Source organism: Oryza glaberrima, chromosome 7, assembly GCF_000147395.1.
Source record: "Oryza glaberrima chromosome 7, OglaRS2, whole genome shotgun sequence".
In the NCBI taxonomy this organism is placed as follows: Eukaryota; Viridiplantae; Streptophyta; class Magnoliopsida; order Poales; family Poaceae; genus Oryza; species Oryza glaberrima.
Genome location: NC_068332.1, coordinates 16,984,672 through 17,009,670, shown reverse-complemented (window position 1 = coordinate 17,009,670; position 24,999 = coordinate 16,984,672). Strand labels below are relative to the sequence as shown.

Sequence of the window (24,999 nt, the reverse complement as noted above, 5' to 3'; positions counted from 1 at the left end):
CGCGTGGGTGCACACGAGTGAGGGCTAGCAAAAAAATAAAATTTATTTATTTTTGGAATATACTCATCTGTGACGGGCATTAACTCTAGCATAAGTTAATGACTCTAGCATAAGTTAATGCCCGTCACAGATGACTCATCTGTGACGGGCTATAGTTAATGCCCGTCACAGATAAGGGTCATTTGTGACGGGCGCTAGTTGTGGTCCGATTGAGATAGGTCATTTGTGACGGGCTATAGTTTGACTGGTCGTCTGGGTCAAAGCTATCGGTGACGGGCTTTACTTAGGGCCCGATTGAGATAGAATCATCCGTGACGGCCGTTTACCCGATTGAGATAGCTCTTCACATCAGTGACTTCTAGCCTGTGACGGACGCCATGCCCGATTGAGATGGGGCTTACCGCCCAATTGAGATGAGGGTATCTGTTCTAGTGAATAGTCCAAGAGCCCAAGTACTCTGCTCCTGATATAGTCCCCTCGATGCTAGACCCAATAAACGATACGTCATGTGGTCTCGCTTGCCTCACCTCTCTCCCTTAATCTTAGCACATTTTATTTTTCTGCCTATTACCATTCTTCCGTCCTTAGCTTCTACTCGTTTCTCACTTTTCTCAACCTCTACTCTCTCTTTTTTACACACATGTTTTTCGAACTAGTAATAGTACGTTTTATACAAAGAAAGATTCTACATCAAAATTTTAAGCCAATACTTAATTAATTTTGTGCTAATGTATGCTTCGTTTGTGTGCAGGAGGAGAGAGGTTCCCAACCCCTCCTTCCGAACTCAGCCTTAGCGGCTCTTGCTCCTTGATCTATCATCAATCACCATTTAACCACTTTTTTTTTCGATGTCTCTACCAACTCTAATGTCCATCACCATCTTTCTCTTCCTGCCTAGTGGTTTCAACAACATCATCTAAATGTTACGAAGACAAGGTCGAATGAGTATATTGGAGCCTACCAATACCTAAAATTGTTTGTATTTTTTATTAGTGGAAGTACGGTTAATAATAACTCAGTGAAATGTTCAAAACAGCCGTAGGCAAGTGCAACCTGTGCACGACCCCCTGAAAAACTAAAGCCCCAAATCTATTAGTACTAGTAATTATTGAATGGAGAAAAAATGGAGACAACGCTGCGTTTCTATTGGTATCTGACTCTTTGTCTCTTCGGGTCTTCTTTTACCTACATTGTTAAGATGCCGCTAGGACACGAACAAACTTTAAGTCACCAGGATAATTTTCGTTATTTCTATTGTACTTAGGACTGATCTACCATGAGGGATATAGGGTCTCGAGTCCCCACTACCGGTGTTGCAATCATAAGAACCCCCATGAAGCCCCACTAAAATTTTATGTCATACATACATTCATTAGAAGAGGAGGCTATAGTTTTGTATGAGCCCCTTCTATTAGTTCTGTCTGGATCCGCTTTCTACACTGTATCATCAAAATTTTGGGTCTCATTATGCGTTTCATATGAGGCCTCCAATTAATTTCTAGCTACGGCCTTTGGCTCAAAAAGAAACTAAAATATGGACGTATTGCACGTATTGACGTATAGAGATACATACACCGATACACGTACGTACGTACGTCCTCTGTTGTATACTGTGCCGTAGGCCGTAGCCGTGTAGTACCACGCCCACATGTGCACCCTGCCTCCACACACACGGCACCCGCCTTTATATCCCTTTCAACCTTTTCCACCTCCCCCCCCCCCCCCCCCCCCCCTCCTCTCTCTCCCTCTCTTCTCCTCCTCCTCCGCCTTCCACTTCCACTTCCACTCATGAGCTCGAGCTCGAGCTAGCTCTAGCTCTCTCCACCCTCCTCCAGCCACCGCTTCCACCTCCCCTAGGAGGCTAGCACACAGCACACAGTAGCACTAGCTCGTCGTCGATCACGCGCGCCACCGCCCATGGACCGCAAGGACAAGGCCCGCAAGAACTTCTCCTCGTCGTCCTCCTCCTCGGCCGCGTCCATGGCCGCGCTCGCCGCGGCGGCGGCCGCGGGGGACGGCGGGGCGGCGCTGCCGTCCCCCATGGAGGAGGACAAGAAGCCCAGGCTGGTGGCGTCGTCGCTGGCGCCCGTGGCAGGCGGCGGCGGCGGCGGCGGCGGTTCCTCCTCGTCCGCTGCTGTTGCTGCTGGCGCGTCTTCTAGCTCCTCCTCCTCCTCGGTGGCCGCGGCGGCGAGGAGGGGCGCGGGCCGTGCCGGCGGTGGCGCCCCGTCGGGCGGCGGCGGCGGGCCGAGGTGCCAGGTGGAGAGGTGCGGCGTCGACCTCAGCGAGGCCGGGCGGTACAACCGGAGGCACAAGGTGTGCCAGACGCACTCCAAGGAGCCCGTCGTCCTCGTCGCTGGCCTCCGCCAGCGCTTCTGCCAGCAATGCAGCCGGTACGGCCATGTTCATACCCAAAACTTCTTCCTCCTTCGACTCCCCCTCACCCCCAAAAAATAAAAAAATAAAAAAGTGAAATATCTCTTTTCTAAGATTAAGAATCGTTTCGTCTTGATGGTGGATCATGGATGGCTTTCAGGGTCTAAGCAACATATGATGAACTGTTCTTGGATCATGGGCTACATCCTTCTAATTTCCAAGCAAAAAAGAATTCCAATATTATATTCTCCATGTTTGCTCTGATTCTTTTCCTTGTGCTTAAGTGCAAATTAGTGTCCTTGGGTGCTGCTTTTTGAGGCTGTAAGCCTGAAAAGGTCTAATACTGAGGCTGTGATTAATGGTCATTTTAGGCCAGTGTTACAGATTTCTCTCCTCAAAAAAAAAAGTTGCATTAGTGCAAGTCGCTGTTCTTGGGTCTTGTCACTGTAACTATGCATCCGTTTGTTCCAGCAGGGTGGTGAAAAGTAGGATAAGGAAACTAGGTTTTCATCACATTCACAGGATTCTTTCACTTTGCTTATGCACCATATAGAGGCACACACCATAGTGGACATCATTGTCCATTACTCCATTTCTTGCTTGCTTGGAAAGGGTAGTAGTGGCCATGAACTTTACTACTCTAATATCTTTTGTCGGTGGCGAGAGATCAGAGAGCTTGACCAGATCCAACTTTGCTCTGCATCTCCAAGGCAGCTCCTTGATTTGGTCCCAATTTTAGCTGCAAACAAGCAGATCTTTGCTGCTATCTATGTTTGTGTGTGGTGTGTTTGATGCCGTGGGAAGATTTTTGTCAGTCCAAGATTGGTTCACTGTCGGCCAAAACCTCGTCCGGTTGCTATTTTCTGATGCTTTATGTTTCTTGTGCTATCTCTCTCTGTTTTATCACTTGGGAACATTTGACACTGCAGTTGCATGTTCCAAACAGGTGCCATGTTGGCATTTCCCAGGTTAGATGAGTCATTCCACTGTTAGGTTTTATTCTTTTTTAGTGGTCTTTGATATTGCTAACCCTTTCAGATTCATGTGCATCACATGATCATAGGAAGCTGCTGGCTAGCTTAAGTAAAAAGTTAATAAATATTATCACGCTATTGGACCAGTTCTTTTTGCCAGAGCAGCTGGTCGCTGGCCTGGCCTTGTTCATGCTGTCCTGGTGCTGTTTATGGGTTTGATAAAGACTTGCTACAGCAGTTATTGATTGCTCATAAGTGAGAGCAACTTAAGTGGATCAAACAAAACACTTTGTGGTCCTTTTTGTTTAGTGTGTCCTAGCAGGGACAATGATCATGCTGCTCATGCTCATTACCTTCAGCAAGAATGAATAATGACACCCTGACACCATCTGCCTTTCGAGTAGATGTAGGAGTACATCTTTAATTGCTTGCAAAGGATGAAGTTTGTAGAACCTCTTCAGCTGCAAGCTTCAGTGGTAGAACACTAGTGAGATTATCATCATATCTGAAACACAGTTTTTTTAATTTCTGACGAAAAGGATAGTTAAGGAACAGATGAAAGAAACAAGCACTTGTTCTCTACTCCTCAGGTGTTTTTTTGATCTGAAACAAGTAGGATTAAGGAATGTTTTCTTCAGCTTTTGGTATTTAAATAGGTTTTGATCATTCTCAGTACGCATATAATACGCGTCAAGCTTTGCTTTTTCTTGTCCTCTGCTTTTTCTCTCTCTGCATGCACATCACATGCACTGCTGGCACAGCAGCAGCAGCAGATTCCGGCAGTAAAAACCCTTGTCTGTCCGGATGCAAATGCTATAGCTTTCGGTGGTTCGCGTTGAATGCATTTGTGTACCTCTCATCTTTTCGCCGATTTGACAAGAGTGCATTATGCATGATAGTCACTGCCCTCACACACATGCTTCCAATAGATAGCTCCTTCAGGTCTTTTGTGTGTTTCTGCTTGTGATGAAGCTTCATCATCATCTTGTCCTGTAATGTGTATGTGTTGATGTGCAGGTTCCATGAGCTGACGGAGTTCGACGACGCGAAGAGGAGCTGCCGGCGGCGGCTGGCCGGGCACAACGAGCGGCGCCGGAAGAGCGCGGCGGACACGGCGCACGGCGAGAACTGCCGCCACGCCGACCAGGACGCCGGCCGGAGCCACCAGGGCACCGGGAACCCGCCGTTCCAGATCAGATAAACCTACCTAAGCATGCTCCCTCTCTTCTGTCATGCAGCCATGCTAGTGTGTGTGTGTGTTCGTGCCACTACTACTACTACATGTCTACATCGATCTATCTACCTATATATATCCACCACCTACGTCCCTTCTTCCTCAAATCAATCAAATCTATCTATCTATCTATTTATCTATCCCTGAATCTATCTATCTATCCGGTGTGCTTTGCTGCTGCTGATTAACTGGCAGTGTGATCATCTCCCTCTACTGCTGCTAGATATACGCAGTGCTATGCTGGAGAGGCATAAATGTGCTATATATATGTTCTCTGCCACAACCCTAAGCTAATTGTAACCTGTTGATTAAGCAGGTGTTCTAGGGATTCTCTCTCTCTCTCTCTGTGTGTGAGGGTGTGTTTGATGTGTAATTGTACTATTGCCTTTGCCCAACAGAAACTTGTGTAGGCTGCAGTGTGCCTATGTATGCTGTTGTGCCGGGATGGCAGTGGTAATATATGCTGTTTGAGTCACCGTTTTCTGCAGGGCTGTTCTGTGAGAATTTTTCGTACTGTAGTAAACATTCAGTTTGATCGTATTAGGTGTTTCATCAAAGAACAAGAATGGGAAATTGCGGTTTTGACCGGTCTTCACTTAGTGAAGGCGTCTGACCTTTTCCAAAATTTTCTCTTGCGCGCAAAACCTGGAGAAAATCGAAAGCCGAATAGGAGTAGAACTGTAGTATAGATATGTACAATCCATAGAATGCAAAAATATTTCTAAGGTGCCTCAAGAGAGTATAGTCACAATACACGATGATAAGATTTATCTCTCCCCCATGTTAGCACCTCTGTATCATTGTTTCACTTATGTTTATACTTGTAAGCTAAAATTTAAATTTTAAAACTTAAATCTTTAGTAGATTTAGTGATTTTTTTATCGTAGTTTATACAACATCTGCTTCTGAGTCATCAAGGACACGTATACAAAAATTTTACCCATAAATTATTTTTACTGCCGATAAACGTTATGGATAAGCATATGCATCAGCGAGACAATGTGACTAGCAATCATAAGCACAATAACTTGAGGCATAATCAGCTTACCTATCATGACAGGACCCCGAAGGACTCGCTCTAGACTTCTAGTATACGTATTTCACTGTTTTGGTCTGGTAAGAACTCTCATGAACCATACATTTGCTCTGGGCTTTTTTGGCATGCCGGAATCTCAGCTCTCGTCGATTCGCCCTGCCGGCCCAGCCCAACTGCTGCCATCTAATGAAGCATATAATACCACGCCCGTGCCAAATATATATATATATATATATATATATATAGTAAATTTGTTTGGTGCTCCATGGTGCCCGGGCACCATTGTTGAAATTGAGTATATACCCAATTCAAATGAGTATGAAACTTTTTCAATTACTTAGGTATTAACATTAACTACTTTACTAACTAGTTTAAAGCAAGTTTGAACTGAATTTGAACTTGTTTTTGTTAGATTTTGATTCTAGGTATATAGCATCCATACATATAATTAGTTAGGTATGTAATCATGGATTGTGAAATAAAGTTAAATTTAAGTTGTTTTGTTGATAAGTATAGGTATGAATCAAATTATTATAACTAGGTATATACTCACAATTTGAAAATTTTGAAAAATTTGAGTGATTTTGTGCATTAGATACCATGGTGCCCCATATGAGTGTCATATATATATATATATATATATATATATATATATATATATATATATATATATATATATATATATATATTAAAAAAAACGTCTCCGACTCCGACACGACGAGCACACGGCCGGAAAATCGCCGGCTATAACTGTGACTCCCCTCGTCTCCGGCTTCGCGATTCCGTTGCGATCTCGTCTTCCTCTTGCACTTGTTCTTGGATTTTTTTTTTCTGTCATCGATCGTTCCAATTACCAAGTCTCCCATCGATCCACAACTCCAGTTAGTACTGCCTATGCTGATGGCGACGATAGCCGACAGGCGAAGGATCAGCTGCGAGTTCGAGAGGCGGCGGCGGCGGAGCAGGAGGCCGGAGCGCGTCACGATCGCGACCACAGGACGCGACGCCGCCAGGAGGTTCGCCACCACCGCCGACGCCACCGCCGCCGCCGCCGCCGCGGCGGCTCCTCCTAGCAGGGAGCGCGTCCGCCGCCGCGTCGTCCTCCCGCCGGCGTCGTCGTCGTACCGCCCGCGCCACGCCACGGCGCTGGACGTGAAGTGGTCGCCATGGATAGAGAACAACGAGGAGCGCTCCGCCGCCGTCTTCGCCCGGTCGGCGGGGCGCCCTGCGTTGGCCGGCGCCGGCGCCGGCGACGGGCCGGTCAAGAAGCCGGCGGTGCGGGTGAGGGTGCGCGACCGGGTTGGCAAGATCATGTCTAGCATCTCAAGAACCATACATTTGACATCTCGAGATGTTGTCAAGCACTCGGGTTTTCGCGTCGCTGCGTGCCATCAGGCGGTCAGTAGTCTGAAGTATATGTTTTTGCGTCACTGAAGGCACGCTGCGATGTTGCCGATCGATGTGCCTATATGCAAATTCTTGTGTTCTTCTCATCGATTCTTGTTTGAGTTTGTACAGGATTCTTGTCATAGCAATGCCTAACTTAATCTAGTACTCTAACTACCATTCACCAGAGGATCTTGTGTCAGTGTTTTGAACATAGGATTATAACAGCAAAATAAAGTACTAATTGGCACGACCATCTCTCTTCCATACTGATACTGATACATATATATATGCTACTGAAGGTATGCGTGCTATATGGGCCACAACTAACAACCCTAAGCTAATTGTAACTGGTACTAATTAAGAGAATGTTAGGATGGCACTCTGTTTGTGATGTATAAATGTGTAACTGTATTTTGCCTATGCCGAGCAGAAACTTTTCCAGCGGCTATGTGCGTGTGTTATGTACGCTGGTGTGCCGGGATGCAGTGCGGCCGGTCTAAGTTTTTAGAGGCTCAGTGGGAAACTAAACATAATAACCTTAAGGTATGTAAATAATAGCCAGTACATATATATTACCGACAAACACTTAAATCGCAAAAATAATATTTATATAAAAAATCATGCCTATTACCTTAAAAATTTTCTTTGGACATTTTTAAACGTGAAGTCATTGATGATGGTGTCAATATCAATAATTTCTTCTTAATGCCCAAAATTGTCAAACCATTTAGTCTTTCTTGGAAATTTTAGATCTCAAATAGTTCTTCAACAATTTCAACTTTAAAATGCTTCTTTCAACATATGGCACGGTCACAGGCACTGGCAAAAAATAATATTATTTATGATGGCTTAACTCATATAAATGACATGATAAAACTATAAATTCAAATTACGAATCTTACCAATTAACTGATCGCAGTGCACACGGCAAGTGAACCGGCAACACACACTAGCACAGCTTCCCGCCCTCATCCAACTATTGCTCCAAGTGTCCAACTCCAGTATCCAAGCTCAATCTCTCTGAACTCTGATTTTGTAAACAACTAAAAAGAGACAGACACAAAGTCAGTAAGGCCGAGTTTAGTTACAAACTTTTTTTTCAAACTATTAGAATTAATGAATGGGCCTTAGCCCACTCGAAGATTAATTCTTTGGAAAATCACAAAAGCCCACCTCATGGGATGGCATGTATGTGGAGTTTAGTACCACCTTGCTTATTCTAGGAGAGGGGAACCTCCTTAAAAGGGAGGATGCCCTCCTAGCCACTTGAAGCATGTGTGGTGTAGAGAAGAGGGGCAATACACGCGCGCGCTCGCTTGCCTCGCTGGGCAGGCGGCGCGTGTGCACGACGTACGTGTCGAATGGTCCGTCAAAATTGGTTCCTCACCTTGCGCAGATGCAGTTTTGTTTTGCTGCAAATTCGGATTCGTTTTTGTTTTGGAAACGTTCCGAGTGCGGATCGTGCGAGCGCCCTGATCAAGTGACCATTCTCTATATAAACCGAGCCGTCGCCTTCACGCAACACACGCGAAATCAATCTAGGGTTTGCCTCCGACTCTGTGCTGAGCCGTTGCTCGTAGATTACTCCATCCCGCTCGCCGGCGTGCACCTGCGATCGGGAGAGCAGGTCTTCGGAACCTCTGCCTTCGACGTTCTGCACCGGGAGAAGGCGGCAATAAGGTTTTTGGGAAGCGCTTTGCGCGACTGCTCGCTGTTCGTCCGCGACGGCTCGTCTTCCTCTTCGCTCGCGTGCTGCGTGCCTTCGTAGACGCCTGCGAAAAGTTTCGACCGAGCAGCCGGTCTTTCCGCCACCTCGGTACGTGTTCAATATTTTGCGCATATTTGATCTGTTTATGTTATACTGTGTAATTTACATGTGTAGATCTAATGATGCGTTCATGCTAGTTTTCATCTGTAATGTCATGATTTATTTATGGAATAGATTAAATCATTATATGACTATAATCTCAACACAAACTTCTAACTTTTTCATCACATCAAAACTTTCCTACACACATAAACTTCCAATTTTTCCGTCACATCGTTCCAATTTCAACCAAACTTTCAATTTTGGCGTAAACTAAACACACACTAAGTTACAAACCTATTACCGTAACATAGGACATAGTAGTAATGCACTGTATACGTCTGTTCATCAGTACATGGCATGATGGCAACAGGCTAACAGCCAACAGATAGAATCATATAGAACTACAAAATTTCAATTGGCGATGGCGATGGTGTTGCTGGCTTGCTTATGCTCACCTGATCAACTCGCATCCTCGACACCTCTTGAGAGTTGAGACTTTAGTCTTGATCGTCAGGCTGAGGCGCGCAATATGTACAGCAATCAGCAGTTGCAGACTTCAGGCTCTTGCAGCAGCAGGCAACGATGACGACGCCGTGGCGGTCGACGGCAACTTGGCAGGCGGCAAGGCGCGCCGCGCACGGTCGTCGCTCGCGCAGGTATGGCTGATGCGCGGCCGATGTGGAATGAACGCGTGCTCGCGTCGCTCGAATTGGGAATCCGGAGGACGTGCGACAGTCCGTGCGGCAGCGATCTTGCGTAGGAATTGAGATGTTCCGTTCGCATCGTCGCATCGCATGGGTTTGCTGCCTCCCGTTGGGCCATCACGGCACAGCAGCAGAGAGGCTTTGGCACCCGGGGGGTGGGGCCCTATGATTTGGGGGCCCATAGCAGCCGCACCGCTCGCCCCCCTCCAAGCCCGGCCCTTAGTGCTAATATATACTCTTACATGCTATTTATTGAAGTAAACCAACGGGGGCGTCCGTTCACTTTTGCAGATGTTTTCGTGATTTGTGAGAATTCATTAGCATATATTCGGTCATCATATAGGAGATCGTCCTTAAAAAAAAAACCGGAAAACGATGTTTCATATTGCGGAAAGCAAAAACATGGGGTGTAGAAATTTCTAATGAATTTTCCAAGCAAAAGTTGAAATTTGAATAAACTATCATTTGACCTGAGCAAAGTTACGGAAGGATATTGTTGCATGGCTAGCATAAGAAATAAGACGCATAGCAGAAGGATTGTAAGGACATTGTCACTGTCGTGTTGTTGCCCCAATTCACAGCACCCACCATCGTCATGAATACGCCATACTGCCACATATGTACCGCCTCCAACCACTCCTCTGTTACGCTGCTGCCGGTAGGATCCTTGCAAGATCTAGATCTAGCAGCTCTTCGCTCCTAATGCCTTCACTCGCCGATGCCATTTAGGGAAGGTAGAGAAGAAGCCCCACCCACATAGAATTGGAGGGGATTCAAGGAGAATACAAAGACCTCGGCAGTAAGGAGATGACTCCATGATGCTATTCCTCATCACCTTCTGCTCCTCACACCACTGGCCACCCTCCATGGCAGCCTCTATCGTCGGCCACCGTCATCCTTCGTTGCAGCCACTACTTGGAAGACACCAAATTATACAATGATAGACATAATGACAATGGAAGAGACCTCCCCGGCAATCCTCGGGTAGAGTCAATGTTGTCATCTCCATGGGCACCCAAACCGCCTTCCTCGCAACCATCCATACCTCCGGTGGTATGTTCCAGCGGTAGAGGGACATAGACAAGGGGGAAACTGTGGCGAAAGCATGATCTTAGGGTTCTGCCTATGCCACCTGAGAGATGCGCGCCAGAAAGAACAATGATAGAGATAATGACAATTGACCTTTTCATATTGTGATTGACAACTTTGACTTTAGAGAAGTTGCTTTAACGGAAAAATAATTCGCCTATTAGACCCGCCCAATGTGAAAAAAACAATCAATACAACTGTAATCAACGTCAAATTGTAGAGTTTTTTCTTTTTTTAAAAAAAATTCTTTTATAGAGTTATGTAGTGTACAATTTAGAGAGGGTAGGATTCCCGAAAAAAAAAATTAGAGAGGGTAGGTCTAATGAGCAGAGCTCACGCGTGCCCTGGCACTTGTAAACATTTGAACCGGCCCACGTGCACTGGTCCATCATGAGAAACTGTTAAAAAAAATATACACTAAAACTTATACATACAAATTTATAAGTAAAAAAAATTAATATAGAGACATTCTTTATATATATTTTTTAAAAATTTGGAATCCGAATATATATACACACGTTTCACCCGATTTAGCACCAATGTCGTAATCACCTTTACAGAGATTCTTATATAGCAAGATGGTCCATTAATAAGATGAAGTTATATGCATGAGAAGCGTGAGGAGTGATTCAGCATCAGTACGTCGGGTGAGGAATAATCAATTCTTCTATCATGCCAGGCAATAATAATAATAATACTTAGTGCATTTTGGTGATCATATCCCAATAAGGCCTCGTTCGGCAGCGCCAGGAACGGCCCAGAACGGCCTCTGTTCCGGCCGGAACGAAGTGGCCCGTTTCCAAATCTGGTCTGGCCCGGAAGCGTCGTTCGTTTCGGCTGGCCCGGATTGGAAACGGGCCCGGTTTGGCCTGCCTCCCCCTGTTCCTGGCCCGGATTCATTCCCCACCTCCGACCCTCCGGTTCCAATCCGGACGCGAGGCGACGCGAGAGGAGAAGCGAGGAGACGGCGCGGCGGCGCACCGACGTCAACGGCGACGGCGACCGCTTCCCATCCGACGTCCACGCTCTCCGCCGCCTTCTCGCCGGTAACGCATCACCGTCGTCTTCCTTGTTCCTTTCTCTTCCCGGCGCTAGGGTTCTTGCTTGCTAGGGTTCTTGTGCTGCTGCTGCTCTTCTTCCGCCCAAATGGGGGCTTTCCAAGGGCTGGTGTTTCTTGGGGATTCCGATCCGCGTAGAGGGTGGGGGAGAGGGGAAGGAATCGTGATGGGTTCTTGGAGATTTGGTCTGTGGTTTAGGTTCTTGCGGTGTTGCGGGGGATTCTTGGTGGAAGAGCCCTAGGTTCTTGCTTCTGTTTCTTGCCCTAGATCTTGGCGGATGGATCGATGTGTTGCATAGCCATGGATCTGTCAACCAGCTTCCCTTTTAGTTTGTCTTCTTCTCGAATGAACCAGGAAATTATGCTGAAAAAAAACATGTCACTCTAACTGGACTGGTGCTCCATCTCTGTTTTTGTACTCACCCAATCCAGGCTAAGTCAAGATTATTATTAGATTCAGTGTTGCATAAGAGAAAATCCTTTGATAACCAGTTTTTGCCAGTTCTTGATGGCATTGCTGTTCATTATTCAGATTTTGATAACCACATGTCCTCATGGATTAGCTGCTTTTTAGCTTGGATACTTAATTTTAGCCAACACTGGCTGCCTCAAGAAACTACTATGCTAATTATAAACCTTTTCCATTTCCATCTTTCTGTTTCTGATTCATTAAATCTTAGCCATTTTCCTCTCTCCCTGGAATTCGCACTAAGATGAATTTTACTATTGTAATATTGGCCCCTGTTGTTAGTTGTCTGATTAGTACATGCATGTGTGAAGGCAAACCTACATTTAATATAGAACATTATATGTAAGAGTGTCTTGCAAGTTATGAAATCAATTGTATTTTGCACTAAAGGGATCTTTGTAATGAAAATATGGGCTATTGGTGAATATCTGTCTCCTGTTAAGTAGGTCTTATTCAAACTGAAATGCCTTAATTGCAGCTATAGAAACCTTCCTGTTGTTAGAACAATTTGTATCACATATATACAGATGATGCAAATATTTTTTTTCAGCTAAATTGCCTCTTATATCACACTGTCTAAGTCTAACCGCAAGATTTCTTTGCTATGGCTGCAGCGGATAATCAGTTGATATTCCCAAATGTCGATGGATTGCTACCAGAGGGACCGGAGGAATGCGAAGCCAGATTGATTAGTGATGAAGTCCTGAAAAGAATGTGCTTAATCCTGAAATATATTACTTTTTCATGCTTAACTAGATAGAAATATGCATGATGTTCTGAATTCTGATGAATGATGACAGCAACTGAATATGGTGAAGAATTGTCATGATGCTATTCAGGGTGTTCCCTGTCTTTCCATTTGGGAATTTTGGTTAATTAACTCCTGCAATATACTATTACTGTTAGAAATTAGAAATGTGCGTGATTCTGAATTCTAATGAGTGATGACATTAACTGAATGTTTTGAGTTCTGAATCACTGGATCTGATCGATCGACAATCCACGGCAGCTTGAATGGCTTCATTCCATTCCAGGTCAAACCGAACACAGATTTTTGAAGAGGTGGATTGAAAAAAGGAATGGATTCAATCCACAGGTGGTTCCAGTGAATCCACCCGGATCCACTGAAACCTGGCCTGGATCAATTCCTGGCCTGGATTGGAAACATGCGTGCCGAACAAGGCCTAAACTTATATTTGTTCTATGCATCTCAGCCCGCTTCTCCTCTACCGGCCCAGCCCAGCCCAATACCAGTTGGAGACTTTTTCAATAACAGAGTGGGAGCAAAGCAGAGATGGCGGGAAGGGCGTCTCGCGTCTCCGACTCCGATTCTGATTTAAACACGCCAAACGCCGGCTATATAACTTTCGCACCCCCTCCTCCTCTGCACTCTCATCATCTCGCGTTCACTTCTGATCACCTCGCGCTTGTTCTTTGGAATATATTGCTCTCTCGATCGATCGGCCTCTCGCTCGATCCAACCAAACCTCAACCGCAGTCGTCGCCGATCCACGATTGCTAGATTGTTTCCACCGCGCCACCATGCCTTCCATGATGGTGCAGTCCGCCGGCATCAAAAGGCTCCGCCGTGAGATGGAGAGCAGGAGAAGAAGATCACCGGAGCTCGCGCCGACAGGACGCGTCGCGAAGAGGTCCTCGACGCCTCCTCCACTTCATCCTTCGCCTGACGACGAGCGCTCCGCCGACGTCCTGGCCATGCCGGCGCCGCCGCCCGTGCCCGGTCGTCCCGCGACGTCGGCCGCCGCCGCTGCCACCGCCAACGAGCCGACGCCGACGATCGAGAAGGGCACGCAGGTGAGCGTGCGCACCCGCGTAGGCAAGATCAGCGTCACGGGCCACCAGACGCGCCACCTCGTGCTCCGGCTCGACGCGGTCGTCGTCTCCGCCGACGAGGACGGCTTCCTCGACGTCGTCTACAAGGTCGGGTTCCCGCACGACGATCCCTTCCGCCCCGTGCGCGTTGCCAGGGACCAGGTTCAGGTGATTCTGCAGCCTGCAGCCGCGGCGCCGTCCGTCGACTCCTCCACGGCCACCGACGCCGCCGTGCGCCGCGTTCCAGGCCATGACCACGCGCGAAGTCGAAGGACAAGTGTACTGCCCGGAAGACCGACGGTCGCCGGCAAGTCTCTGCGACTGCTGACGGCGGAGGAGAGGAAGAGAGCTAGCTGGAGCAACTAATTACTAGTCTTTGGTACTCCCTCTGCCCAGAATATAAGGGATTTTGGGTTTTTGCTTATAACGTTTGACCACTCGTCTTATTCAAAAAATTTTGAAATTATTATTTATTTTTTAAGCACAACTTTTCGTTTTTTATATTTGTAAAAAAAAAATAAATAAGACGAGTGGTCAAACGTTGCAAGCAAAAACTCAAAATCTCTTATATTGTGGGACGGAGGGAGCAGTAGTTTTTAGTTGTTTTGCTCGATTCTTTCTTTGAGTTGTATTGGATCAATTCTTGTCATATGTAAGAATGCCTAATCTCTATGCGATGTAACGTATATGAAAATGATTGGGAATGTGAATTCATATCATAATTTGTAGTATCTTGCTTGCATGCACTTCAACTCTCTGCATCTTTTCGAGCTCTGCTTCTTCCTGATTGGTTTACGTGCCAACGTAGTAGTAAGGACCTGTTTGTTACAGCTCCAACTCCTAAACTTAACTCCAGGAGTTGAGTCTGGAGTGGAATTGTGGAGCTGTCTAAACCCAGCTCCACAACTCTAGTACATTTTATGAAGAGTAAAATACACCAGCAGTCCTTAAAGTTGTCACGAGGTTTCACTTAGGTCCACAAACTTGCAAAGCGCACGTCGACGTCCCTAAATTTGATTTATTGTGTCATCCCGGTCCAAAACCGCGTTTGACCGCGCGTGGTCTTGCCTACGTGGCGATGACATGGAATTTTCTCTCTATTTTTCCCTTTTTTTTCTCCCTCTTCTCTTTTTTTTCTCCTGCACGCGGTTTTGCCGAGCCGTCGTGCTGGAGGCGAGCGCGCGACGGCAACAAGCGGATGGGGTGGAAGACGGCGGCGTTGATAGGGGGAGGATAGCGGCGGCGATGGGGGGAGAAGGGCGGTGACTAGGGGAGGAGGACAGCGGCACTGATGGGTGGGAGGTGGCCGGAATCGATGGCGACGGCGGTGGAAGCGGCGGCGGTGTTCGGGTTGTACATGCATGTCACAAAGTGAACCGGATCTACTCGGGTTGGTGCATGCATGTGTGTTCTTGGGTACTCAGGAAGCTCACCGAGGCACTAGAAATTGTTGGGCAACCTTGGTTGTCAGTGGCGGCTCGTGGAATGGCTCGGCGGCGGCGCTCCTTCTCGGGTGAACGGCGATGGCTCGATCTATCAAACAACCTGGCATGCATGGGGTCACTTGATGTTAGTGAAGTCCCAAGGATGGTGTAGGTGTGATGAATCGAGGTGAAGCTCACCGGAGCGGCTGGAATCGAGGATTGAAGTCAGGGGGCGATGTTGAGGAAGGTGAGGTCGATCTCCCTCTTCGGAGCTCCATTCTTCATGGTTCTTGAGGGGAAATGGAGAGGAGTACGAGGCGAATACAATGGCGTGACGGCTTGGCCCGGCTTGGTCCAGATCGATTGCGACGGCAACGATGCCACCACGGCGACGCTTGGAGCGCGCTCTGGAGCTCTCGTGGGCACGTCGGCGTTCCCGTCGCTGCAGTGGATGAAATGAATTGGTGTCAAGGGACAAAATGATCGGCATGGACGGAAGAGTATGGAACGGGAAAGAGATGATGGCGTGCGCGGCAACCGAGCCACCGCACGCCATGGGAGCTGCCACTGCCGCGGTTTTGCTGAGCCGCCGTGCTGGAGGCGAGCGCGCGACGGTGGCAAGCGCGCGGGGAGAAAGACGGCGGCGTTGATGGGGGGAGGACAGCGGCGGCGATGGGTGGAGAAGGGCGGTGACTGGGGGAGGAGGACGACAGCACTGACGGGAGGGAGGGGGATGGCGGCGACTCGAGGAGGAGGACGGCGGCACTGGATCTGACTTGTTGCTGTTGTTTGCACTGATGGAGTGGTGGTGGAAAACGACGAGCAGCCGAGGTGTTGGATGGGCTTGCCGGCGGCGAGGAGCTGCCGGCGCGTTGGTGTGGACTCGGCGTCGACCGGCGGAGGCGCGGGAGAAAAAAAAAAGGAGAAGAAGGGAGAAAAAAAAAGAAGGAAGAAAGGAGAAAAAATAAAAAAAATACCATGTCATCGTCTATGTGGCACGCCACGTAGGCATGACCGTGGTTAAACGCGGCTTTGAACCGGGATGATACAATAAACCAAGTTTAGAGATCTCAATGTACGCTTTGCAAGTTCATGGACCAAGTGAAACCTCCTGACAAGTTTAAGGACCACTGGTGCATTTTACTCTTTTATGAAAGAGCTCCACCCAACTCCACTCCCAGTTTTAGTGGAGCTGAAACTGTTTGGCTTAGCTCCAGCTCCAGAAGAGGTGGAGCTGGAGTTGGAGCTGTGTCAAACTGGCCTAATATTAAATTGCATTTTCAGATTAGTTCGTGTCAGTCTGTTGCCTGTTGGATCGCCGATACGATGAACGCCAGCATGCCGTGAGCCCGTGACCGTGAGAGCTCTCGAGTGATCGCTGGCCGCTGCTTGCACGGTTGCACCTAGGGATAGCAACCTAGCAGAGCCATATGCGTTATTTTCGTACGAAGCAATTTTGCTTTGACTTTTTAAGGCCAATAACGACATAATTAACTTTGGCCCTGTTTGTTTCAACTTATGATTATTATAATCTAGATTATTAAGCCAGATTACTATAAGCTGTATTATAATAAATTGGCATAGAATAAGCTGAGTTATTTGTTTGTTTGGATTATTGAAGGCATGGATTATTGGGTTTGAATGGCTAAAGTCTATAATGCCCTCAGCTATCTGTTCGGTTGATGGCATAGGTGGGTAATTTTTCTCAAGTATGTAGGGGTAGTGGGTCTTTAGCCACTCAATAATCTAAAAAAAGCTCCTCTAGAGCATCTTATCAGATTATAATAATCTGGCTTATAGATTATAATAATCTACTATAATAATCTACTTATTTGTTTCAGCTTACACCTAATAAGCTAGATTATAATAATCCTAACCTGAATCAAACAGGTCCTTTATCACTTTCACTAGTTGCTTTGCATAAATCCAAAAGTTGTTACACAAGTGTATTGAGCTACTTCTGAGTCACTTGATCTGTACTACTTCGCTACCTCGAGGCCGAGATAGCTAAAGTTATTAGGGGCTATTTATTTGTCGAGTGACTCAATTTATTTTTGTTAGCAATCAATTACTTCCTCCTTTTAATATTATAAGTCATTTTATTTTTTTTCTAATCAAACTTCTTTAGGTTTGACCAAAGTTATAGAAAGAATTTAAAACATCTACTGCATTTGATTAGTTTTATTAAATATAACATTGAATATATTTTAATAATATGTTTGTTTTGTGTTGAAAATGTAGGTTAATCTTATAAAAGTTCGATTAGTAAAAAAGTCAAAACAACTTATAATATGGAATGAAGGGAGTACTTTATATACTAGATCAACACACGTTCCGTTCCTTTGAATAAGGCATACACACCAGGCGGCCATTGTTGTCCAAGGAGTCAATGACTCAACAGTGGAGGTGGACAGTCTAGCGGCAACACGGCCTATAGAGCTGCTACCCCTCAATCTAACAAGAGGCGCGAGTTTGCCGATAAGGAGACGGGTGAAACTAGTTACCCATCTAAGCTCGCGTGAACCCTACCACGAGCTCATCAGCAATGGCTGCTGGTGGTGTAGTGCGTTGACCGCTGTAGCCTAGTGGCCGGCGAGCTTGTGGCGACACAGACGAAGCTCAGGTTCCCATGACGAAGGCGAAGGGGATCCAGGAAGAGGACGTGGAGCTGGAGCAGAAGGACGGCCGTATCTAGGCTTGGCCCGCCTTTCCCACGTTGCCCCCCTCTAACCTTGATGGTGGGTGGCAAGGGATCTTTTGGTTTGGCGGCTGCCGTCTCCTCTATCTCAAGCGGCGGGTGACGATGGCGTCATTGAGCTCCATGACATGGCAACAGTTGTGAATCTTGAGATCAAGGTTACCGGGGAGTCAAAAGGCAGCTGACCTCGGTGAGCTCGCGGGGGTCGGAGCAGTTGGGAGCTACTCCATATCTGGCCACCACCGCTTGCGCCGCTCGGTAGAGAGGAGAAGCCGCCACCGCCTTGCTCCTCTTCCACTACCCACCTCTTTTCTCCCTGCGACCGCTGGCCTAGAGATCATGAGGAAGAGAGGGAAGAGGTGAAGAGATGAAAAAAGAGAGGAGGTTGGAAGAAGAATATAGTGCCACTGACATATGGGCTCCATGTGGGCTGTTCCTTTTAAATATTTTGTTACCGATTATAACATCACATGAGACGAAGACATAATCAATATGCCATGTGGATGTCACATAAGTCAAAACGGGCTCAATATACTATCTTAGGACTATACTTGCTTCAGGGTTTAGAGTTCAGTAGGCATTATGCCCAATTTTTTGATTGAGAGATGTGATTCGATTAAAGGCAGAAGCTGAGAGAGGTAGAATAGGTTTGTTCCCCATTAGGAGCGGCACGGAGGATATGAGGGTTGTGAGCAAAGATGACCATCACAATGGTGGTTGGAGCCAGTAAAGCATGGGAAGAAGAAGCTCGAGTACTAAGGAAGAGACCTCATGGAAATCGAACGACAACGACAACAGAGAACATAAATAATCAGATGCGTACTCCCTCCGTACTCGTAAAGGAAGTCGTTTAGGACAGCGACACGATCTCCAAAACACAACTTTGACTTCTTTTTTCTACAAAAATATTTATTGAAAAATGATATATGTATACTTTTATGAAAGTATTTTTCAAGACAAATCTATTCATATAATTTTTATATTTTCAAACTCAACAACTTAAGAGTTATTCATGATTTATATTCCCAAGGTTTGACTTAAACATTATCCTAACCGATTTCCTTTACGAGTAGGGGTGCAAGTGGGGCGGGCTTTTTTTCGGCCCGCAGTCCCGCCCCACAAAAAAGCCCGCAAATTTGCGGGCGGGCCATCCCGCGTGGACCTTGCAAAATTGTTTGGCCCATCCCGCACAGCCCGCTGGGCGCCATGGCATTAGGGCACGACTGCACGAGAAGCCAGAAGGGGAGATGCTGCTGGATTTGGCGGTGGCGAGAGCGCCGCAGCCGCCGCTACTCTCGTCACCGACGCCGACTTCCTCGTCGCCCATCCATCCAGCAGCGAACGCCCTCCATCGCTCCTCCAACAATCCACCTCCCCCCATCGCTGCAACGCTGCCCGTGTTGCCGCCTCCAGCTCTCTACCCACTACGGGCTCCATCGGCAAGGGAGCAGGGAGTTGCAGTTCCAATTGGCTGGCACACCTTGTGCGGCAGCGACGACGGCCGGTCAGTTCTTTTTCCTTCTTCTTCGGTTCTTGTTCAAGATTTGTTTGATGTGCCACTTCCTGTGATTTGTTTGATGTGTGCAAGCAAAGTAATCAAATGTGTTATGTATTGACTGATCAATTTATACTTCAGCGCAGGGAATCGAATTTAAATCATACTACGAAGAGTGAGATTGAGGATTTTCTAATCAAGATATTACACAAAGTTGAGCAATGTCGAGCTGTGTTAGGATTGTAGCTGTTTGATGTTGTTAATCACTTGACATGTCAATTATTAATATTAGTGCTTATGGCTCTGCTAAATCTGTGAGTTCTCTTGCATGTTCTTGAGCTAGTAGCTTTCAAACTGTTTCCTGTTCACTACCATCTTGTTTTTTGCAATTTTGTATTTTCTTCCCTCTCTTAATAGGTTTAATCTGCAATTTTATAGCTTTCTTCCTTCTCTTGCTAGGATTAATCCTAGCTTGATTTGGGACATGGAGTGCTTATGTGCTTGTATAACTGTTTTCACGTGAAATAATCCAGTCTTGTTGCTGGTTGATGAACCTAATTAAACGAATGTCTGCACATTGCGGGCTGTCCCGCGGCGTCTGTCAGGCTGAACAATCCCGCGAGCCGTGCGGGGCGTGTTGCCGTTTGCATGCACAGAGAGTTTGCGGCCGTTGTGGGGCGGGGCGGGACGGCCCACAACCCGTCCCACTTGCAATCCTATTTACGAGTATGAGGAGTATTCATTATGGCTGGATGAAAAGCTCATGGCTCATTATCTCTCTCGACTCATGATTGACTCAGCTTGGCTCGTTGGAAAATGTTAACGAGTTGAGCCGGCGCTAGAACCCTACAGATACAACAGGCGGCCAATGGATAACTCAAACGAACGACGGCCCACTATCAAGCTGACAGCAGCCCAATGCTGCTTGTCCTGCTGTCCATGAGGCCCAAAGCTGGATCGGCTCCACCCTAGATTAAGTCGCCTGTTTACAATTAGTTGTCAACTACATGTGATCTAGGCTGTGATCTTCCTGAGTAATTGTCAACTTATCTACGTTAGTCCGAATAGCCTGTGAGGCTGTGATTGAAAGGTAGAAGGGCATAATCACACTGTGACAAATCATATGAGAAACAGAGTACTGTATATATTTGCAGAAGATGAAGATAATTTCAGACAAAAAATGTAGTAGTACATAGTATGATCTTAGTAAATTGTACATGCGGTCTGTCTAACAATATCTCTAATCAGTAACCAACAACACGCAATACACACACAACAATTAAGTAGCGCCGCGTCGCGTCGCGCCGTCGCCGTGTGTTTCAGGCGAAGAGCAGGGCGGCGTGCGGGCACAGGTCCTTGTACGCGTCCTTGATGGTCGACTCGCTGACGCCCGTGGCGGCGGACACCTCCCGGACGCTCTTCCGGACACCGCTGCTCCCCTGCGCCGCCATGTAGACGATGGCGGCCGCGATGGACTGCGGGTTGCGCCGCACGTCGAGGCTGTCCAGCCTGCCCGCCGCGCGCCGCGCCGCGCTCGCCTCCTGGCCGCTCATCCCCACCGCCGACCCGTAGCGGTGCAGGTAGTCGCCGGCGCGCACCACCACGCCGACGCCGCCGCCGCTCGCCTTCATGTCCGCCGCCTGATCCTGCCCGCGCTCCTCCATCCCGAGGTGCCTCTTGATCGCGTTGATGAACTTGCCCAGGTCCCTCTTCGTCGCCGCCGCGTCGGAGGTCGCCGTGATCAGCTCCTTGAGCGTCCGCGGCGCGCCCTCGACGCGGCACGCGGCGTGGAGGCACGCCGCGTAGAGCGCGTCCCGGCTCCGTCCCTTGGGGCACGCCCTGGCCTCCTCCAGCTTCCTCAGCACCTCCTTCGCCCGGTCGCTGACCTTGTCCGCGAGCCCGAGCCGGGACGCCATGCCGGCGATGGCGTCGAACCCCTCGGCGAGCGCCTTGCTCGTGTCAGGGACGCCGCACCGCACCTTCGGCGGGACGGCACCGCCGGCGCGCATCTGCTTCGGCGGCACAACGGCGCCGCGCACCCTCGGCTGCACCGGCGGCGCCCCGGCAGAGCAGGCAACGCCCTCGCCGCCCTGGAGCAACGGATCGGCAGCAGCTGGCGAGACGTCTCCTCCCACGCTGCTGCTGCTGCTGCTACGGTCGCCATCACTGTCACCATGACCAGCGGCGGCGCGCCACCGCGGCGGCTCGGGGCACGCGTTGGCGCCGTTGCCGAGGTCGAACGCGCACCCGGTGCAGATGGCGTCGCCGGTGGCGTGGTCGAGCAACATCGGCGTCGTGCGCTGGCAGTGCTGGCAGTAGCTAACGACGTCCGGGGAGCCGTACATCGTCGGCGCGCGCGAGCATTCAGCGTCTCGATCTGTGCTTGGAGCCTTGGATTGCGTTGCGTTGGCTTCTGGTTGATACGCTTGCTAGTAGTACCTACGAATGCTGCTCTGCTTGGTTTTGTGGTGAGGTTGGTGGTGTGAGGTAGGTGAGGATTTATAGCGACGAGGAGGAGTCCGACACGAGTTCGGACACCCCATTCGGGAGTCGGGCTCGGGTCCGGCCCAGCCATTCGGGAGTGAGAATCGGACTCGGACTCGGACTGGCCCATAAGCCCGATCGGCGATCGCCACTCGCCTATGCAATGATTAGTGCAAATAAGAACCTCTATAGATGAAAAATAAGATAGTACTGATTATGTGATTATTGCCTTCTGATGTGTTTTTTTCCTTTATATTGCATTGTTAGGGTTTAAACTTGGAATTGGGAAATTTGGGGGAACTGAAGCAAAATTCCGGTCGAATGAACAATTTTCACCTTGAATTGGCTACTGATTATCTTGCCTACGACCTTACTGGTATAAGATACCAATGAGACCGTAGTTTATTGCATCAAGAACATGCAAGAACGTAAATATTGAAAATTAATGTTTTTTTTGTTTTTACATAGTTATTGTAGAGTATTCTAGTTGAAAAATATAAAACTCTACTACCATTTTGCTGTTGGCTATGAAGGACATTGAGATCGGTTCTTTTTTCTCAATAGTCAATATATATTTTTGTGATTTTTATGTCCCATTCACTTCAACTTTATTTTTGGTAAGAACTTGTAATCGCTACTCCTTCGCTGCCGTAAATCCTGATCACTTGCAGTTTTGCTATACATTTGTAGATGAATTTTGTTCCAAAAATTTGACAGATGTAAATATTGTACTATAATCGTAGTGTTATTACTAAGTTGCATATAACTATAATAGAACTCATATGTAACTTTAAAAAATTTTGTGATAACATGCTATTTTCGTGATGTGGAGATAACATGACTAAATTCCCTCTCTTGTGTATGCATCGTGATTTTTTTTTCTCCGTTTGTACAAATCTTAAAGCAAATTTAACGATTTTAAAATTACATGAAAGTTACGTACCAGTTACAATGTAGTTACATGTAAATTTTACATCTGATAATTTTTTTAGGAGGAAATTTGTCGACAAATGTATATATATAGTCCCGCTTAACATAAAAACCATTCAGAAACATATTGTTTTTTAGCTTGGAAATTTTATATATGGCCACATATAAATGGTGTACCCCTCTTTTTACTGAGTACTTGAGATCTCACAACGCTATCCTTATTTTTGTCATGATATCACATTTCTCTTGGGTGGAGGGGTGAAAACAGTCACGGAAATTCTTGACCAACCGACACTTGTTTCTGATTTTTATCTAATCAAGTCGTGTGGAGATGGTTACATATAAAAATGAAAATAGAAATGATAAAAAATATGGAAATAGAAACATAAAAAAAATTTCTCTTATACCGACAGTTTTTTAATTTTACTGTATTCTAACATCATTATCATTTTTATATTGTGGTCATTACAAAATATGCCAATATCTATGATCATCTCGGCTTTTTCCTCGATCTCCACGACCTCGCTACTGGATATTGCCTCGGCGATGGGTGGAAGGGGTAGCATATGCCAAAGAGAAAGGGGATCTCACTGCAACAGAGCTTAATGAGAGTGTGTGTGAGTGAGAGTGAGAGTGAGAGAGGGGGAAGGGAAAGGGGAGAGGAGAGGAGGGGGTATCTTGTACTAGTTGTAGTTTTTAGAGTGCCTAATGTAAAATGTTGGACTTAAATATAAATTAGAAAAAAAATGAAAACTGATATATAAAATACCAAGTTTGACATGAAAAATTAAAGCCACCACTAAAATCATTTTGCACTGCGCGAGAGAAGGTGTGGCCTAAGCTTATGTAGCACCTGAGATGAAAATGGGTGGGGTACAATCAGATTATTGGCATTCCCATATTCTAACCCATAGTTTCCTTCAAATTCGAAGCCGGGTACGGGTAGTGCCGGATAACATATCACTCATCCCATATCGTATCCAATATTATTTCCTCCGAGTTAATTTCGAGAACGGATATCTATTTGAATTAGATAGTAAATATAAGAAGATAATTAAAGTGTTAAAAGAGTACATCAATAGAAAAATTATATAATATTACATGTAAACTCGTAAATAGTGATTAATCAATCTTTTATCATGTTGTCGGTGGACTTAAAATGGATTTTCATATATGTCTTATAATATGGGATATACGGACAAGATACAAGTATTCTCTTATCCTAATCCATAGTTCTCTCTCATATTCTTCCCGCGAGTTTTGGATCAGGCGGTCGGTCGGACGGAAAATACACATCCCATTATCACTCCTACTTATAGGTGTGGCTTGTATTCTTCATGGCCTTAGGACTCTTTTGCATGAGAAATGAGCAAAAATGGCTCTCAAATGATAGAACAGTAAACTTAGGAGCCGCAAGTTGTTGACGCAAAAAACACACACTGGCTTAGGAGATATGCTTAACTCTAGTGCAGGTCCAAATCTTGATGAGATGCGGGCGTGCCAGTCAGTTTGACCCTGCAACTGACAAGATATGTAAATTGTAGATCAATGAGCCGATCGGCTGTCAAGCCGATGGAGTAACTCCAGCTGATGTCGATACCAGCCGATAGCGATAGGGTTTTGAGCAATCGACTGTATGTTTGATGTAGATTCTGATGCTTGATGTAAATAACAATATAAAGGCGATCAACTTATGATAATATAATACTACTCCGTTCCAAAATATAGGGCACAACTACTTTTTAATGTGGTTTCTAATATAAGACGTGCATACATGCATGTAATTAATTAGCACATTCTCTCCCCTAAATTATTATTATTATAAATCCTATACTCACAAGATCTTTAATTCTATTGGTTGCATGTATTGTATTAATTGTGGTGATTCATGACAACGATGAGATATTAATTATTTCTTGGTCTTTGGATTAAGGGTGGATGTGCCTTATATTTTGGAATGGAGGGAGTATAACAATAATATAATCCAATAGAAACCAATC

General features: G+C 46.6%; 3 protein-coding genes and 1 pseudogene across 3 annotated transcripts; 2 read left to right on the top strand and 2 right to left on the bottom strand.

Annotated features, from left to right (window-relative positions):
- Positions 1-1,728: 1,728 nt before the first annotated feature.
- On the top strand, positions 1,729-5,121 carry LOC127780568 (squamosa promoter-binding-like protein 13). Its single transcript, XM_052307493.1, has 2 exons — positions 1,729-2,390; positions 4,365-5,121. The coding sequence occupies exons 1-2, from the start codon at positions 1,918-1,920 to the stop codon at positions 4,546-4,548; spliced, it is 657 nt and encodes a 218-aa protein (XP_052163453.1). The 5' UTR covers positions 1,729-1,917; the 3' UTR covers positions 4,549-5,121.
- Positions 5,122-11,823: 6,702 nt separating this feature from the next.
- LOC127780248 (uncharacterized) lies at positions 11,824-16,377 on the bottom strand (annotated as a pseudogene).
- LOC127778514 (uncharacterized) lies at positions 13,678-14,334 on the top strand. The gene has a single exon (XM_052305134.1). It carries the CDS (start codon positions 13,678-13,680, stop codon positions 14,332-14,334), a length of 657 nt encoding a protein of 218 aa, XP_052161094.1.
- A 4,438-nt stretch (positions 16,378-20,815) lies between the features above and the next one.
- Positions 20,816-21,980, bottom strand: LOC127778504 (transcription initiation factor IIB-like). Its single transcript, XM_052305122.1, has one exon. It carries the CDS (start codon positions 21,928-21,930, stop codon positions 20,905-20,907), a length of 1,026 nt encoding a protein of 341 aa, XP_052161082.1. The 5' UTR covers positions 21,931-21,980; the 3' UTR covers positions 20,816-20,904.
- Between the last annotated feature and the right edge of the window lie 3,019 nt (positions 21,981-24,999).